This window comes from Mobula birostris, chromosome 7 (assembly GCF_030028105.1).
Source record: "Mobula birostris isolate sMobBir1 chromosome 7, sMobBir1.hap1, whole genome shotgun sequence".
Lineage (NCBI taxonomy): Eukaryota > Metazoa > Chordata > Chondrichthyes > Myliobatiformes > Myliobatidae > Mobula > Mobula birostris.
The window spans coordinates 54,850,331-54,870,302 of record NC_092376.1 but is presented as its reverse complement, the minus strand read 5'-3'; the positions used below and the strand labels follow the sequence as shown (position 1 = coordinate 54,870,302).

At 42.6% G+C, this 19,972-nt stretch overlaps 2 protein-coding genes across 2 annotated transcripts in view; both read left to right on the top strand.

Moving 5' to 3' along the window:
* Positions 1-19,972, top strand: part of LOC140200212 (GRIP and coiled-coil domain-containing protein 2) — a 448,110-nt gene that overhangs the window by 99,655 nt on the left and 328,483 nt on the right. The gene's annotated exons all lie outside the window — the stretch shown is intronic.
* The window catches only part of LOC140200626 (high-affinity choline transporter 1-like), a 49,800-nt gene that overhangs the window by 10,316 nt on the left and 19,512 nt on the right, over positions 1-19,972 (top strand). Inside the window, exons 3-5 of the mRNA XM_072264197.1 lie at positions 2,557-2,712; positions 5,123-5,271; positions 5,379-5,522. Of these exons, the coding sequence (XP_072120298.1) occupies positions 2,557-2,712; positions 5,123-5,271; positions 5,379-5,522 (449 nt within the window). The remainder of the gene's footprint in view (positions 1-2,556; positions 2,713-5,122; positions 5,272-5,378; positions 5,523-19,972) is intronic.

The following is a 19,972-nucleotide window of genomic DNA, read 5'->3' as shown; positions in this document are numbered from 1 at the left end:
ACCTCCCTCCTTCATCTACACAATTAATAGCTTAGTGCAGTGATGCAGTTGTGCGAATGAGTAGCAATTGTCGATCTTGCATGCGATCCACATACTGTACACCATTGATGAAGGGATGATATGTTTGATGTTAAATGGTGTACTGATCAAGTGAGCTGCTTTGTTCTGGATGACATCAAGCTTATAGACAGTTATTAGCACTGGTCATTGAGGACCCATGAGATGTGTGGTAGAAAATTTGGTAATGATGATGCAAACGAACATCATGGGGAGATAATTCCAGCAAGATGCAGCACGTTTGATCGTAGCACCTTCTACAGGGTCAACAAAAGGTGTACTATCCTCTTCAAATTTATTTACACATTAAGAACATAAAGTACTGCAGGATATCCCATCAATTGCTCCTTGATGGAGAAGATGAAGGAGTGGAGTATCGTGCTGCTGCCTGAACTCAGGGAGCCATACAGTCTAACAGCAAGTGACTGCCTTGGTCACTTTCCTTGTGTTCGCAGGACCCTTTTCAACATTGTCAATGAGGAAAGCCGCAGGTTCGATTCACTGATTTATTGGCTGAGAGCAGCGGAGCTGTGTGTCCTCAGTCGGAGGAAGGACTAGGCCTCAAGCTGTGGTGTCGCCTGTGTACGGCCACCAGGAGAGAGGCATCGAAGCTGGTGCACTTCACCAGGGTTGTTGTGGTGCTCCTCCACTTCCTCCCCCCCCCCCCATTGTTTGCTCTATGGTAGTCAACACGTAGATTTCTGCGGCATTGATGGCTCAGGTCTGGACTCTTTTATGGTGTTGCTGTATCTTACTGATAACTTTATGTGCTTGCAAATTTGTACATGCTATGTGTGCTTTGTGCTGTGTATGACTGTGGTACTGTGTTGTGCACTTTGGTCCCGGCGTAACACTGTCTCGTTTGGCTGTATTCATGTATAGTTGTCTGACAATGAAACATAAATTGAATTGAATTGATGTTTACACTCAATTACTCAAAGTAGTCATTGTCTAGCAATTCTGCATCACTAATGTGATCTACCACTTAACACCCCTAGGTTATTTAGGTTATGCCACATGCAGGTGCAAACTAATGCAGCCACAGAGGCTATGTCCACACTAGACCGGATAAATCCGTAACCGAAGATTTTTCTCTTCACTTTGACCCTCCGTCCACACTGAAACGGTGTTTTCCTCCCCCGAAAACGGAGCTTTTCTAAAACGCTGTCCAGAGTGTTTAAATCTGAAAACGCCGGTTGGGCGTTGTACTGTGTACGGGGTAACTGGAGGACTTAAAACACCTGTCGTCCCTTTCATCGTTGAAGAGACTATGGCTGTAGGAAATGTTTCCAGGGTGACCCCTCTGTGGGAGTGGGGAAGATGTTGGTGGGGCCACCCGGGGGTCTGTGTGTTGGTATGTGTAGCTATTGTAGTGGCTGTAAGGCTGGCATTGTGGCGGTGAAAAGTACTGGGGGGAGCCATCATATTCCTCATCATTGCAAATTCCTCTGCAACAGAGTTAGTCGGCTTTTCAATGTTTGTCGTCAGCCGGGTCATACTGTCCGTGAACTCCCTGTCGGTTGCCTCCATATGCTCCAGCGTTTGTTTTTTTAGTTTTAAGTCCTCCTGCGCGAGAGCCAACAGCTGCCCGTCGTTTGGCAATTTCCTTTTAAGTTTTTTCTAGTCTGTAACTGGACAAACGTGCACCAAGTATACCGTTTCCTCTTCGCTTGTTTTCTGTAGATGTGTCCTGCGCATGCCCAGTAGGAGGAGATTCGCCCAAATACCCATTTAAATGTGGACGGAGGTATTTTCAAAAACACCTGGTGTGGATGCCTATCATTTTTACATGAAGCCGGTGTTCTCAAAATTATCCGGTCCAGTGTGGACGTAGCCTGAGGTGTTGGAAATGGAAGTGAACATCATCAGTAAACATTCCAGTAAACTGACCATGTAATGTCCATTCTTATTGCCCCTACTACTCAAACCTCTCCTTCCAGCAGTGCTCCAATTAAACTCAATGTATTCTTGAGGAATGTCACCTCAACTTTTGACTATAATGTTTGCAGCCTCGTAAAACATAGGTTGAATTTAACAATTTCTGATAATCATTTTTCTATTCAAATTTACAGCTCATCTACTGTAGATCCAATTTTGTTTCTTTACTTACCTATTACTACCGCCTCTTCCTCATGGCTTTGTCATTTTGTTACTTAATCAACTCCTTTCATCAATGTTCTCTTCTCTATCCCCCTTGCCTTTTCTTTGCATTGTCAGACTGGTTTTCCTTTAGTATTTTACAATTCTGGTGAAAGGTCACAGGTGTAGTTCACAAATTCTGTTTGACCGATCTTTGATTTGCATAGCATTTGTGGTATTTTATGTTTCTATTTTATTTTGATGATATCATCTCATGCCAGATGATGAGATTGCATGCATACTTAATTACAAAAGTGTTTGCAACATAAATACTTGCAAAATTCAGTAATACAAACCATTATCCTATTAAAATAATGGAAACTTATATAACAAGATAGTTCTTCAATGATATTTTTGTAGGTGGTTTGTTTTTCGCTAAGCCAATGCGTTCAAAGAAATATGTGACCATGTTGGATCCAATTCAGGAAACTTATGGTAATTGGATAGGAAGCCTGTTCTTCATCCCTGCTGCTTTGGGAGAGGTCTTTTGGACAGCAGCTGTTTTATCTGCCCTTGGTGAGAAAATATGGCATTAATTATAAATATTGATTTACACTTTTAAGTAAAGAAGGAAGAAATAGTATTCCATCACACTCTTGACTTGTGCTTTATAGATGGTGACTAGACTTCTAACCGTCAGAATTTGAGTAATTTGCCACATGGTAGCCAACTTCCAAACTGTTTTTATTAGCCACAGTATATATGTGAATTGCCCATGTGAGTTTCTGGTGAAACTAAACGTTGAGGAGATCATTATCCAACATCCCACTTACATTTGATAAGGCTTCACATGTTGACTATTAGAATGTTAAAGCATATAGAACCATAAGATTACAGATCAGAACACTCTGGTGATAAGTCAGTACTGTAGTTGTGAAAGGAATTTCCAACAAACTGCAGTACACATGTCAATGCATCAATGCCAGCACAGAAGTACAGATTGCATGGGCGGTGAGATGGGGACTCACAATAGGACAGCCCACTCCACTACTGGACGCCAGTGCTGAATACAGCATTGGTTCAGCAGTATGTTGAAATGAGGAAAAAAATTACACTGTACAAGTGGCATCTTGATGTCTCTTGCAGTCTGCCCTGAGACCAGCAGGAGATTGGGTGTCTCACAACCACACAAGGAACTGTGACTCAGGAGAGGTGAGCATGCGACACGGGCTAGGCACAATAGCTTCTGCTCCAATATATTGACATGAGCAGGGACTCCTAACTAAGGTACCTCAGATAATGGAACTTAGCAATGAGACTCATCCCACCGACATGCAACACTGAGCATCATAGGAAGTCATTCCTGCCTGTGGCCATCATACTTTACAACTCCTCCCTTGGAGGGTTAGATACCCTGAGCCAATAGGTTGGTCCTGGACTTATTTCCATCTGGCATAATTTACATATTATTATTTAATTATTTATGGTTTTATATTGCTATATTATACTCTATTCTTGGTTGGTGCAACTGTAACAAAACCCAATTTCCCTCGGGATCAATAAGTATAACTATGACTATGAATACAAGGAATGCTGGAAATTCTCAGCAATCCAGGCAGTATCCATAGTTAATATTTGAGGTTAATGGCATGGATAGGAAATTGGCTGGTAGATAGGAGACAAGGAGTAATGAATATGTACTCGGACCAGTGGGTTGTGGTTGTTGATGACCCCAGCCTTAGCTTTTCATCTCAGTTTAGATCAAGGAACAGGGAGTAATTGGCACAGCCTCAGAATAAATCAGTGAGATGAGAACGAATTTCTTCAGCCAGAAGGATGTCAGTCTGTGAAATTCATTGCCACAGAGGGCTGTGGAGGCCACATCAAGGCAGAGGATCTACATTGGTAAAGGGATTAATAATTATAGGATGATCAGCCATGATTGAATGGTCTGAATGGGCTAGATGGCCTAATTATGCTCCCATATGGTCTTATGAACAAGGTAAGTGATGTAGGTAAATGATATGATTTAAAAAATCTCAATGGGAGCAGAAATTTATGAAGGGACATTAGTAATGAGTAACCTGAGCTTTAGCAATCAAGTCTAATGAAGAGAGCTGTGGGATCATCCAGAGTGAAGAATACATTGTACCTCTAACAGAAGAGAGATTTAGGGATATGTGTAAAAATATCAATGAAAGCTGGTGGAAAATAATTGAAAAGACTAACATAATGTTGGCCTTTGTCTCAAAGGACCTGAAAATGCAAAAGGTAGATGTTCTGGCAAGTTATTTAAGTATCCAGTGGAACTCATGTGGAGTTTTGCATTCACTTTAGATTATGTTGGCTTTGGAGTGGGAGAGCAAAGATTCACCAGCATAACGCGGTACTAAATGGAATAAATAACATGTGCAAAATGTCTAGATACGTTTGCATTCCTATGACTATAGAAGATTGAGCAACAACTTGTTCAATTTATTTAAGGGGATAGGACACCTTCTCTTGTGGGGAACATAGCAAAGTGGTTATAGCATTAATGTTATGGAGCTCGTATCCCCTCGCAGAATCTGTAAGAGGACATGTCATATGTCAGCTGCGCGAAGTGATGCTCTTTATAGGCCAAAGTCTATTTGGATCATTAGCAGATGAAACTAAGGCACATTTTTGCCCTTTCAAAAAATTTCTGGCTATTCACAGACAACCACATTTTCATGTTTAGTTCTATTTAGCTTGTGGTAGTACACAATGCTGCTGCCACTGGCCTATAGCCTAGGTTTTAATTGCTAAACCTTTGCTTTGCATACTCCTTCATTAAGTGACTTACCAAATTGCTGTTGACTGAAACTATTGTACTCTTGATGTTTTACCCTGCATGCAAATCAATTTCTTAGATATCCCATAGATACTTAAAGTTGAATTAACGAATCTACTCTAATTGTCACATGTTACATTCAAGTTGATAATTAGTAAATATTTTATGCTTCAGGTTCATCGCTGAGTGTGCTTTTTCAGATCAATGTTCACATCTCCATTATTATTTCTGCTTCGATATCAATCATTTATACTCTAATTGGAGGATTATACTCTGTTGCATACACAGACATGGCTCAGCTTTTCTGTATCTTTATGGGAATGGTGAGTTTTTGAAGGTTTAAGTTATTAGTAGTTAAATTTCAAATACATGCATATAAAGAGAGCGCATAGTGATAGATTGAAATTTGTTTCTTTGATTCTTCATTCAGTACCTAAGCTTGCCTTTTGCTATTTCACATCCTGCTGTTACAAGTATCAGTGCCACATTTACACAGTATGTTTACCGTGAGCCCTGGATCGGAAAGATACCTGCTAAAAAGGCCTGGGTCTGGATTGACAACTACTTTCTGATGGTATGTATACAATATCAATTGTTCTATCAACGTAAGGAAGATGAAATGATGCTACTTGCCCCCAAGAATCTACTGTATGTAAAATCTGTTATGCAAGCAGCTTCCAGAAGTAACTTAGTTTGGTGCACGTCTAAAACTTAAATTTGATGCTCCAATATTACATTTCAGAAATTGTGTTATGACTTATTATTAAGATTTTGGTGGGTGACCAGCAATATGGGACATACATGAACACACACAACATGAGCACATTCTTCACTTCTGTCGAAGGGGGAAGGCACTAAGAATTGTTTGGCAGAATTCACGTTGAAAGTTAAAAGTTAAAAGTTAGTTTGATGGCTGAAAAGGAAATAGACTTAATCAGGATATGCATGGTAAGCTGCAAACTCATCCTTGAACAGCCTCTCAGATGCAAAACTCTAGGAAGTACAGACATACATACAAGTGCTGAACTTTACATACAAAAAGTAGTTTCATTGTAGAATAGATATACAACTACCATTTTTCCCCATTGAACTGCTACTTTGTCCTTTGTGAGTACAAAGGCTACCAGTAGTACCTGATAGAATCTACACTTGGCTTTCACCTTTGACAGCTCCAGACCTTAGGAATTGTGTTTTGATTACTGAAGAAGAACGCACCAGAATTATCAGATGGGGTTGCCTGTTTTAATGATTGAGAATGAAAAATTAAATGATGAAATAGCCAAAACAAAGATTGATTGTCAATGGTGAAAATTTCATATCTTCCATCCTCCAGTTCCTGTTCCATGTCAATTTGATTTTGGTTCTGTAGAACAAAAGAAAGAGTTATAGTCAATGCTCTAACAGTTCCTAGGTACAATTCATTCATAGGAAGTGGTGATCCAGAGACAACAAAGGCAGAGTGGTAGAAATTGTCCACGTGGACTTTCGCCTGACCTATGGCATGATCCCACACTGTAGGTTGGAATACATGGGAACCAGGTTGAAATAGCAAATAAGATACAAAATTGGCTTGCTAGTAAGAGAAAGAGATGGCAGTGGAGGGGGGTTTGCTTTCCAGCTTGGACACTTATAACTATGGAGAATCACAGGACTAGTGCTCGGTTCTTTATTGTTCATCATACATATTAGTTATTTGGAAGTGAATTTAAGTGGCATGAGTTATAGGTTTGCAGATGACACCAATATTGGGGGTAGAGTGGGCAGTGAAGAAGGTAGTCAAAGTTCTAGATGAACTGGGAAAATAGACAAGGGAATGGCAGATGGAAGTTACCTTGGACAAATGTGAAGATGCATTTTGGAAAGTTATTCCAGGCCAGGGTGCAGTATATTTGCATATATTGTCCAAGGCATTGAACGTGAGAGTTAGAACTCACATGACAGTTGTACAGGTATTTGGTTATGTTGTGCTTGCAGTACGACATGCATTTTGGTTAGTGTGTTGCTGCTATAAAAAGGAGATGAATAAGATGAAGGGGATGCAGAAAAAATTCACAGGAATTTGGCCTGGGTTGAAGGGCTTCAGTGAGACTGGGCAGGGGAGATTGGACAGGCTAGGACTGTTTTCCTGGGGTGAAGGAGACTGAAAGGTGGCCTTATGGAAGTTTTTACATTTATGAGGAGCATAGATAAACTAGAAGGCATAGGTTTTAAGTGAAGGGGATCAATTTTTCTCACAGCAGATGATGCATAATGTGGGATAAGCTACCAGCAGAGGGGTAGAGTGAGGTGCAATTACACATTTAAAAGGCATTTAGTCAGTTACATGGATAGGAAAGGTCAATCTGGTTTAGTATTGATAGGCAACTTGGTTAGCATGGACAGTTTCCATGACAAACTCCACAAATCTATGAACCTAGGCAGAATTATCCTTTAGCACCTACCCCACCCCATCCCCCAACATTGAAGGAGGTATATCACTTGTCCATTCTCCTTCATCCTCTCCACCATTTAAGAACTTCCAGGTGAGGCAGAGGTTCATCTGCATTTCTTCCATTCTGGTCTACTGTATTTGGTACTCATGATGTTGCCTGTTCTACACTGGGTGAAACCACACATAGACCAGTCAACCATTTCATGGAGAACCTACACTCTGTCCACAACACCCATGTCAAGCTTCCTGTTGTTAATTACTCAGCTTTGCATTCTCACACTGACCTGTTTGTTCTTGGCCTTTTCCATGCTACAGTGTGCCAAACAGAAACAGGAAGAACACATTTTCATATTCTGCTTTGATCATTACTATAAAGAATGAATTTTCCAAGCTCTGGCACCAACACCCCCAATGATCTCCTCCCACACATTCTCAGCTGTCCACCCAGTCTTTCTCTCCCTTTGATCACCCTTCCTATTTCCTCTTCCTTTGTCTTATCTGCACATTAAGCCCTCCCCATTTAGTTGTACCTATCGCCTACCAGCCACTATCACTGATCATCTGCACTGCTACATTCTGCCAATCTTTCCCATTCCCTCTTGGTCCTAATGCAGAGTCTTGACTCAAAACATTGACCTATATCTTTCTCATCCACAGATTCTACTTGACTAGCCGAGTTCTTCCAGTGATCTGTTTTTTTTCTGTATTAAAACCACATTGTTCACCAATCAACTTGCAATCCCAAATACTTTTACAAAGTACCAATAGTGCAGGCAAGTCTGTAACTACCACTGACCTTCCTACACACTTGCTTCCAGGTTAGAACCTTTCCAGTTCAACTCTTGAACATAAAAGCTATTCACAGTAGCTCAGTGCAGTGTGAGGGACACTACATGGTTGAAGAGAATCATCTAAGGCATTTAATCAAGGATTGTCAGCCCTCTCAATTGGACATAATAAATCAACTGGCATTATTCCAGAAGCCCTGGATGAACCAGGAGGTTCATAGTCTGCTGAGGATTTGACCTGCAGCGTTTAGAGCTGGTGATCCTGAGTTATATAAGAAGCTCAAGCAGGACCTCTGCAAGGCCAGTGTGAGCACAAAGAGGCAATTTCAGAATAGACTAGAATCTCAGATGGACGTTCAATTGCTGAGGCAGGGTTTGCACAATATAACTCCTACAAAGGGAGATCAGGTGGCATAAATGACAACATTCCATCACTCCTGCATGAGCTCAATGCCTTTGCACAGTTTGACAGGAGGAATTATAACGCACCTACAGGAGCTCCAGATGACCCTGTAATTTCAGATTCTGAGGCCAATGTCCAGACCTTCTTCAAGACCGTAATTCCATGAAAAACGTCAGGCCTATGGATCCTCAAAATTGTCAGCTGCTGGATTGCAGTTTCCCTTTAAGAGAAAAGAAATGCAGAAAGTGTTCTGGCTGCAAGTAAGGTGGAAACACAGCGCTCTGAGGACCTCACTTCTTACCAATCTGCTGGCTAATGAAACACTCCGTCAAAAATAAAGCTGAAGATCTCAGAGCAAAGTTGCATTACCAGAGGGATATCAGGAGCTGCTGTATACTTTGTTACACAGAAATAGGGCTCACTCCCAGCATTCCGACTCAGCACTGCCACCCGAGGGCTTCACTTTCCACTACATGGATAGGACAGCAAAGTCACTTAAAAGTAGAAAGGGTGAGTTGGCTTCCTCATTTACTGATCGTGGTGCACAAACATGGTCATCTGTCTCAGTCCTGCTATCCTGACCTGGAACATCTAGCGGTTAAGTGTTGGCCATTTTATCTGTAGTTTCCCTTTGAGAAATGTACTTTCGAACCTGTTATGTTTTGTAACTCCAGAACTAAACAAAAGAAAAGCACAGGAGCCAGGATATGTTTTGTCTATTTAGTTTTTTTCCTTTTTTCTTTTAGTGAGGCACTCACATATGACATAGTGGTGTAATGACATATGAGGGGTGATTGATAAGTTCATGGCCTAAGATAGAAGGAGATGAGTTATTAACTTCAAACTTTCTGCATAATCACTCAAAGAGTTGACCTGCATGTGTATGTAACAAGAGCTGTATAACTCATCTCCTTCTACCTTAGGCCATGACTTATCAATCGCCCATCTGTGGACACTTTCTGGAGGTCCAAGATCCGTATGCTCCACGACCGCTGGACTAAGTGTGTAAATGTAGGAGGGGACTGTGTTGAAAAATAAATGTGCTAGGTTTTCTAAAATTGACTCCTTCTACCTTAAGCCACGAACTTATCAATCACGCCTTGTATGCCATTCATCTACAGTACTTCTTACATGTAACCCATAATGGATTATATAAACAAAGAATGCTTAATCAAACAATATACTGTATTTACAATATTACTCAAATATTACTGAAATATTAAATCACTACACTCTTCCCTGGTTAGCTATAAACTCGAACTCAATATAAAATGCATCTTAACTCAAATATGTAACACATGCCTCTCTAGTTATCTACTGTATACACATTAGTCTATATAATGCAACTACCATATAGACATCCACTGCTAGTAAATTGAAATTGTCCTAGTCAGGCCTAAAGATTTAATCGCTTTGGAGGAATTCTTGCTCTTGTGGAATAGCATCTTTCCTGATGGGAGTGCAGAATGGGGTCACTCTGCTTGGCAGGTAAAAATTGTGGCTGTGGAACTTGAGACTATGAAACACCCTCAGGTTCTGGGGCTTCCTCTGTGGTGATTGTACAAGTTGACTCTGGGACTGCAGGAAGTGGTTCTGACAGTTCTAGGCAATTTCCTTCTCTAACAATCGATCCTGCTTTCCTCAAATGATCGAGGTGTTGTCTCCAGGTGACATTGCACTCAATCGCCACATCCGTGTAGCAGAACGGTCACCTCTGCAGACCCTCACCAGGACTGCTTTTCCAGGAGTGAAACATCAAACCTCTTTGAGTTAGGAGCCCTCCATTTGTCACAGCTGTTTGTCCTGCACACTCCTTCTGAGGTTGGGATTGAGGAAACCCGAGCGTGAGCACAAGGGACGACCCAGGAACAGCATAGCTGGTGAGTGGTTGGTTGCGGAGTGTGCTGCCTTGCGATATGCAAGGAGGAAATTGACAAGCTTCTGATTCGGTATCACTGCAGTATGTTCTGCTGACATTGCTCACTGCGCATTCTTTAGACTCTGGAGAAATCTTTCTGCCAAGCCATTTGTAGCTGGGTGCAGTTGTAATATACCTTATTCCATTTATTTTTAGGAATAACCGAAACTGTTCTGCAACAAGCTGTGGTCCATTTTCTCTGCTAAGTATTCTGGAACACCAGCCCTTGAGAAATTGCTTCTCAACACATCAACAGTGTGCGAAGCTATAGTGGAGGTTACTAGGAAAGCTTCTGGCTACTTTGTAGCTGCATCTACTATGACCACCGAGTAATTTGTGCCCATGAATGGTCTGGCAAAATCCACATTTATCCCCTGCCAGGGTAATGCAGGCCTTTCCCTGGGATGGAGAGGAACTGCTCTTGGCATCTTCTGGATGTGTAGTCATCCCAAATAGCGCATAAGCTGATCGATCTGCTGGTCTATCCCAGCCCATCAGGCAAAGCTTCAAGGCAACACTTTCATTTTGACTACACGTACATGCTCCTCCAATACTTCAGCTCTCAGCGTGAATGCTGAACTAGCATTTAACGAGTTTAATAATTAACCCATGTTGGCTCAAGCAGTTGAAAAGTGTGCAAAGATGTGATAGGTGTTCAGTTTTGAATACACTGGCATGTTTGGTTTTGGATGTACTTTAACAGAGTACGTTAGTCACTGGAAAGTCTGTGCTGCATTTTTCAGTCCAATTGACATGCACAGAACCTCAAACAGGCGAAATAGGGTTATAACAGCAGTTTGGGACCATCATCAGTGCACGGGCGCCTGGTAGTAGCCCCTGACTAAGTGCACTTTCAAAAATATTATCTTTCCGGCTAAACGTTCCAGAAAATCGAGAATATGTGGCACTGGATAATGATCGGGGTGGTGGCTTTATTAAACAGCAGTAATCGTTGCATGGACGGCAACCACCTTTGGACTTATGAACCAACGGTTATTTAACTTGCGTACAATGACAAGCATTCCCATGTTAGCAAACTCAGCCTTCACACTGGACAACTTTTCTGAGTCGGTCTACATGCATGGGCATGGACCAGCGAGCCAATCGTGGAAATACGGTGACCGACCCCATGCTTTTTGACTGCAGTGGAAAATGTGGGCTTGGTGAGGTTTGGGAATTCATCTGGCAGCCGAGTGAATTCCCACGTGGTGGTGCATGCGCTAAACAGTCGCCACGGAGAACCTGCTGGGGATGTAGGATAACGACTGTAAGTCCTTTGCGTCCACAAGCCAACAGTTCTTAAAATCTACTAACGGCCCTTTTGCGCGTAGGAAATCTGTGCCGAGCAGAGACCGAGCAACATTAGCCAAGGCAAAGTCCCATGTGCAGCGATGTCCACTGAAGCAGAGTATCGCACGTTGTGTCCCATAACTCCAGATCTTGCTGCCGTTGATGGCCTCCAGGGTCTGTCCTCTGCCTTATAATCAACGGGCGATGCTGGCAACACATTCATCTGAGCACCCGTGTCACACAGGAAGCGTCGCCCTGAAAGGGTGTCCTCAATGAACAGTACATGGCCCGAGCAGCTGGAACCCGTGGTGTTCACAGATCTCCGATGTCCCGATGCGCTGCAACAGTTGAAGTTGTGGGTCTGTCGGCACTCCTGGGCGTTTGTGCCTGAGCAGTGCGGTAAAAACATAGACCCGGCGTTGTCTGGTTTGGAGCCACGGACGCACATCTGCTGGAGGCTCTGCTGATAGGGCCTGCTGAGACAGGGAAAGGAGGAGGAATGATGTAACTCTGCCCGGCTGAGGGTAAGCTATCTGCCAATTTAGCAAGCTCCCTGTAGTCCTTCACAGGTTTATTAACAAACGCTATGTGAACTCGACCAGGCAATACCATAAAGAGTTCTTTAAAAATGAAACAAGGATGGTGATTGCCCAGGAGAGATATCATATGGTCCATTCGTTCTGAGAGGCTGGCATCACCAGTCTGGGCAAGGAGGCACGCCCAGACTCAAGACAGTCCAAAAGTCTGTGATAGGTGAGTTTTCAGAGTGACATATCTATCATGTGCAGGGAAGTCTTCTGGTAGACTCACCACTCTGACTACAGTGGAACTTCTTAGCAATGCTACGACATAATAAAATTTGGTATTATTCTCACAGCACAGTCCTGTGCAAACCATATGGCAGTGTGCTGCTCCCAGCCCTCCAGCAGCTTCAAAGCAACTGTGTTTTAGTTGACGTTGTTGACTATCTCTGGAGTTGCCCGAGAACATCAGAGTCACCAGTGTAGGATCTTGTGAATAAAGCAATCGAGAGTCATCTTATGTGCTGATCAAAAGCCGCAGCCTTTTACTTCCATTACAGACAAAACCAAAAGCAGTCACCTTACACAGACATCATTACATCAGATACCATCTCTTAAAGTGAACATAACTCAATGACAGTGTTTGTGAATTACACAGAACTGTTTCTACTATGAACAATATGTGCCATCTGTCACCTACTACATTCCTCTATATTCATGTCCATCACTCATAACATGTGCCATGACTGCACCAATACCATCAGGCAAAGTGTCACAGGCCAGCTTCACTGAACGATATGGATTATAATGTGTGAGTACAGTGTCGAACATCACCATTTCTTTTGCCTTTTGGAAAGCCACCTCACACTGCTTTGTCCATTGCCATTTCTTCCTGAGCTGTAGTAATGAGTTCAAGTGGTGGAGCATAGTAGCCAGGTTTGGCAGAAACCTGTTATAGTAATTGACAAATCCCAAAAAAGACCACAACTGTGACATGTCCTTTGGCCTTGAGGCGTCTACCACCGCTTATATTTTCTCAGCACACTTGTGTTATCCTTGTGCGTCAATGGTGTGACCACAATAAGTGATACTTGGTTTAAAGAATTCACACTTGTCGCGGCATGCTCTGAGCCCATAACCTTATAATCTTTTTAACACTGTCTTGAGGTTTTGGAGATGTTGTTTTTCATCCTCTTTGGTAGCAATGATGTCATCCAGGTAATACTGAGTGCCTGGCAGCCTTGCAACACCTGGCCCATAGCTTTCTGATGGAGTACAGGTGCAGATGCTGCTCCAAAAATAAGCCACTTATAGTGTTGAAGCTCTTTGTGAATGTTTGTGGTGAGAAACAATTTGGACTCTTCTTCCATCTCCATCTGTAGGTAGCCACCTCAAATTTGATTTAAAACTTCCTCATTGCCACTATTAAGTTTTGTAACTTCAGAACTAGTCAAAAGAACAACACAGAAGCCAGGATATGTTTTGCCTATTTGTTTTTTTCATCTTTTTGCTTTTAGTGAGGCGCTCACATATGGCATGGTGGTGTAATGACGTATGCAATTCATGTACAGTACTTCTTACATAAAACCCATAATGAACTGAATTGAATTGACTTTATTTCTTACATCCTTCACATACATGAGGAGTAAAAATCTTTATGTTACATCTCCATCTAAATGTGCCATGTGCAATCATAGTAATTTATAATAAATTGAACAGTCAATGTAATATAGAGTACACTCAAATCAGTGTGTTCATCAGTCTGATGGCCTGGTGGAAGAAGCTGTCCTGGAGTCTGTTGGTCCTGGCTTTTATGCTGCGGTAAACAAACAAATATTGCTCAATTAAACAATATATTTACAATATTACTGAAATCTTGAATACACTACAGAGCTGTCTGAATGAACTAGCGATTTTACAATCTCCTGAAGGACACAGCGAACTTGACTCTTGAGACACAGATTCAGCCATCACTGGGGTTGCCATTTACTGTGGGTAGACACTGCTTCGAGGCCTGAGAATGGAAAACGAATCCATGCTCAGCTCCGTTACTCCACGCCGATTAAAGTGTTGATCCAGATTAAAGCATTGAGGCCTGAGAGCAGAAAATGAACTAGCGTTCAGAATCATCTGTCAGCATTTAAGCCATTTCCCTCTCTTTTCGCTACACCATCGTGCAGTAGGGGCAGGAGCCTTGGGTCCAACATCACCTGGTTCGGGAGCAGTTGTTGCTCTGCATCACTGGGCCTGTAGCTTCACTCTCCTCAGTACTGAACTGACTCTCAGCTGTGCACTCTGTGGCTCAAGTTCCTTGTATTATTTATTTTCTTTTTTTTTATTGTTTGCACAATTTGTTCTCTCTTGCACATTGGATGTTGGTTGGTCTTTGTTGTGTGTGGTTTTTCACGGATTCTATTGTGTTTCCTTGCTTTGTGAGTGCCTGCACAAGAAAATGAACTTCAAGGTTGTATATAGTACACATACTTAGATGCCAAATTTGTACTTTGCGGTCCAGATGGTGTACCTGGCCAAGTACTAAAGATATATATGCACCAACTGGCTGGAGTATTACAGACATATTCAGCCTCACACACTTGCGGCTTTAAGTTTCCACCTGCTTCAGAAAGACATCTATGCCCAGGTGGTCAAAAAGATTATGGTGACCCGCCTCAGTCAGTACCATCCAGTGGCTCTTACGGCAGCTGTGGTGAAGTGTTTTGAGTGGCTGTTTCTGGTGTGAATCAGCGCCTGCCTGAAGGATGATGTGGATCTGTTCCAATTTGCCTACTGCCACAACAGATCAACAGCAAATGTGGTTTCTCTAGTTCTTCACTCTACCCTGAATCATCTGGACAATAGCAACTCATCTGTCAGGCTGCTGTATATCGACTACAACTTGGCATTCAACACTATTATCCCATTCAAACTCATCAAACTTCAACACCCAGACCTCTGTACCTCTCTCTGCAACTGGATACTTGACTTCCTCATCAACAGTGAGGATTGGTAATAACATTTCCTCCTTGCTGAAAATCAACATATTGGTACCTCATAGCTGTGTGCTTAACTCTCCATACAACATGACTGTGAGGCCAAGCGCAGTCCCAATGCCATCTTCAAATATGCAAACGCCACGACTGTTGTTGGACGAATCACAGGTGGCGATGAGTGAGCATGCTGGAGTGAGGGAGGTCTGCTGGTTGAGCAGTGCCACAAAACCAGCCTCAGCGAAAATAAAGAGCTGAATGTTGAACTTAGGAAGGGGAAGCAAGATGAACATGCTCCAGTCTATATTGGGGGTTCAGCAGTGGAGAAAGTCAACAGCTTTAAATTTCTAGGTGTTTGCATATCAGATGACCTGTCCTGGACCCAGCACATTGGTTGCATTCATAAGGAAAGCATGTCAGTGTCTTTATGTTCTCAGAAGGTTAAGGAGATTTGGCTTGTCATCACTGCTCTACAAATATATTATTAAATTATCATGACTGGTTACATCATTGTCTGGTGTGGCAATTCAAATTGCAGGAACATAAGCTGCAGAGAGTAGTGGGCTCTACCCAGCACACCACCGACGCATCTTTCTGCACCGCCAGTTGTATCTACAGGAGATGCTGCTTCAAAAAGGCAACATGTATCATCAAAGATCCCCACCCTTTGGGCCATGACATCTTTTTTACAGCTACCATCAGGCAAGATGTACAGAAGCCTGAAGACCCACACCACCAGGTTCAAGAACAGCGACTTCCCTGCAACTATTTGGTCCTTGAACCAAGTGGCAACCCCTAATCATTACAATTCAACAACATTATGAACACTAACCACTTTGCACTAAAATGGACCTTTTTTGTTCTAATTGTGCTTTTTCATAAAAGATTTTGTAAATTTAATATTTGTTTTTCTTGTGAATGCAGGTCATATGATGCTTTCTGCCTGTGATGCAGCTGCAAGTAAGTTTTTCATTGCACCTGTGCAGACATATATTTCATTGTGTACATAACTATGACATTTTCACTCAACCACTTTAAACTAATTATTTGATCTATTCCTTCTAGTCTGACTTTCCAAGAAAACAATACCCATTTCACAAGAAAACAGGAGAATGAGTAGGTACTTGGCCTTTCCATTGACTATGATCATGACTAATTCGGAGAAGGAAGTCAGAGAATCGGAGCGGGAGTGCGGAGGAAGCCATTTTTGAATTTTTCGTTTTTTTTTATCGGCGTTCAGAGAGGCGGGACTGCGCAGGCATGTGACATCGGGCAGTGAAGCGCAGAAGATTTAAAAGGAACAGAGCCTTATACAGCAGGCAGCATAGTTTGCGGGCTGCGGAGTGAGCTGGGAGCAGAGTGAAGGCTTAAGGGCTTCAGCTCAACGGGCTTAGGCGGAAACAGGCGAGGTGAAGAGGGTTTGGTATTCATTTTTTGTTGTTATTTGAGGAGAGGGGGAAGTATGAACGTGAGGGCAGCTTGCTGTTCTCAGTGCCGGATGTGGGAGGTCATGGAGTCTCCCAGCCTCCCAGACGTCCACATGTGCGCCAGGTGCACCGAGATGCAGCTCCTAAGAGACTGCGTTAGGGAACTGGAGCTGCAATGACCTTCGTCTGGTCAGGGAGAGTGAGGAGTTGATAGAGAAGAGTTACAGGCAGGTGTTCACACTAGGACCACGGGAGGCAGACAAGTGGTTCACAGTTAGGAGGGGGAAGGGGAAGAGTCAGATAATAGAGAGTACCCCAGTGGCTGTGCCCCTTGACAATAGGTACTCCTGTTTGAGTACTGCTGGGGGGGACAGCTTACCTGGGGGAAGTAACAGTGGCTGTGTCTCCAGCACAGAGTCTGGCCCTGTAGGTCAGAAGGGTAGGGAAAGGAAGAGGAGGGCAGTAGTAATAGGAGACTCGATAGTAAGGGGGTCAGATAGGCGATTCTGTGGATGCAGTCCGGAGACCCGGATGGTAGCTTGCCTCCGTGGTGCTGGGGTCCGGGATATTTCTGATCTCGCCTAAGATATGCTGAAGTGGGAGGGAGAGGAGCCAGAAGTTGTGGTACATATAGGTACCAATGAGATAGGTAGGAAAAGCGGAGAGTTCCTGAAAGGAGAATATAGGGAGTTAGGAAGGGAGTTGAGAAAAAGGACCGCAAAGGTAGTAATCTCAGGATTACTGCCTGTGCTACGCGACAGTGAGAGTAGGAATGCAGTGAGGTGGAGGATAAATGCGTGGTTGAGAGACTGGAGCATGGGGCAGGGATTCAAGTTTTTGGATCATTGGGATCTCTTTTGGCGCAGGTGTGACCTGTACAAAAAGGACGGGTTACACTTGAATCCTAGGGGGACCAATATGCTGGCGGGGAGATTTGCGAGGGCTACTGAGGTGACTTTAAACTAGAATGGTTGGGGGGTGGGAATCAAAGTAAAGAGACTAGGAGAGAGGAGGTTAGTTCACAAATAGAGAAAGCTAGTAGACAGTGTGCGAGGGAGGTTAGACAGGGGACAGAGATCAGGAGCACTCAGACCAAAGATGTAGGGGACAAGGAAGAAAAAGATAACAAAGTTGTTTGCTCCATTAAGGATAAAAAGAGAGTATGAGGTGGAGAGTTTCTTAAATGCATCTATTTTAATGCTGGGAGCATTGTAAGAAAGGTGGATGAGCTTAGAGCATGGATTGATACCTGGAAATATGATGTTGTAGCTATTAGTGAAATGTGGTTGCAGGAGGGGTGTGATTGGCAACTAAATATTCCAGGATTTTGTTGGTTCAGGTGTGATAGAATAGGAGGGGCAAGAGGGGGAGGCGTTGCATTGCTTGTCAGAGAAAATATAACAGCGGTCTTCTGGCAGGGTAGATTAGTGGACCCCTCCAGGGAGGCTATTTGGGTGGAATTGAGGAATTGGAAAGGTGTAGTGACACTTATAGGGGTGTATTATAGACCACCTAATGGGGACCGAGAACTAGAGGAACAAATTTGTAAGGAGATAGTAGATATTTGTAGTAAGCACAAGGTTGTGATTGTGGGAGATTTTAATTTTCCACACATAGACTGGGAAGCCCATGCTGTAAAAGGGCTGGATGGTTTGGAGTTTGTCAAATATGTGCAAGATAGTTTTTTGCAGTAATACATAGAGGTACCAACTGGAGAAGGGGCAGTGTTGGATCTTCTGCTAGGGAATGAGATAGGTCGGGTGATGAAGGTATGTGTTGGGGAGCACTTCGGGTCCAGTGAGCACAATGCCATTAGTTTCAATATAATTATGGAGAAGGATAGGACTGGACCCAGGATTGAGATTTCTGATTGGAGAAAGGCTAACTTTGAGGAGATGCGAAAGGATTTAGAGGGAGTGGATTGGGATAATTTGTTTTATGGGAAGGATGTAATAGAGAAGAGGTCATTTAAAGGTGAAATTTTGAGGGTACAGGATCTTTACGTTCCTGTTAGATTGAAAGGAAAGGTTAAAAGTTTGAGAGAGCCATGGTTTTCAAGGGATATAGGAAATTTGGTTCGGAAAAAGAGAGGGATTTACAATAAATATAGGCAGCTTGGAGTTAATGAGGTGCTCGAGGAATATAAAGAATGTAAAAAGAATCTTAAGAAAGAAATTATAAAAGCTAAAAGAAGATACGAGGCAGCTTTAGCAAGTAAGGTGAAAATAAATCCAAAGGGTTTCTACAGTTATATAAATAGCAAAAGGATAGTGAGGGATAAAATTGGTCCCTTAGAGAATCAGAGTGGACGGCTATGTGCGGAGCCAAAAGAGATGGGGGAGATTTTGAAAGATTTCTTTCCTTCGTTATTCACTAAGGAGAAGGATATTGAATTGTGTAAGGTAAAGGAAACAAGAAGGGTAGTTATGGAAAGTATGATGATTAAAGAAGAGGATGAACTGGAGCTTTTAAGGAATATAAAAGTGGATAAGTCTCTGGATCCAGACAAGGTACTCCCCCGGACCTTGAGGGAAGTTAGTGTGGAAATAGCAGGGGCTCTGACAGAAATATTTCAAATGTTATTAGAAACGGGGATAGTGCTGGAGGATTGGCGTATTGCTCATGTGGTTCCATTGTTTAAAAAGGGTTCTAACAGTAAACCTAGCAATTATCGGCCTGTGAGTTTGATGTCAGTGGTGGGTAAATTGATGGAAAGTATTCTTAGAGATGGTATATATAATTACTTGGATAGACAGGGTCTGATTAGGAACAGTCAGCATGGATTTGTGCATGGAAGGTCATGTTTGACAAATCTTATTGAAGTTTTTGATGAGGTTACTAGGAAAGTTGACGACAGTAATGTGGTGGATGTTGTCTATATGGACTTCAGTAAGGCCTGTGACAAGGTTCCAAACGGAAGGTTAGTTAGGAAGGTTCAATCATTAGGTATTAATATCTAAGTATTAAAATGGATTCACCAGTGGCTGGATGGGAGACGCCAGAGAGTAGTGGTGGATAACTTGTGTCAGATTGGAGGACGGTGTCTAGTGATGTGCCTCAGGGATCTGTACTAGGTCCAATGTTGTTTGTCATATATATTAATGATCTGGATGATGGGATGGTAAATTGGATTAGTAAGTATGCAGATGATACTAAGATAGGTGGAGTTGTGGATAATGAAGTAGGTTTTCAAAGCTTGCAGAGAGATTTAGGCCAGTTAGAAGAGTGGGCTGAAAGATGGCAGATGGAGTTTAATGCT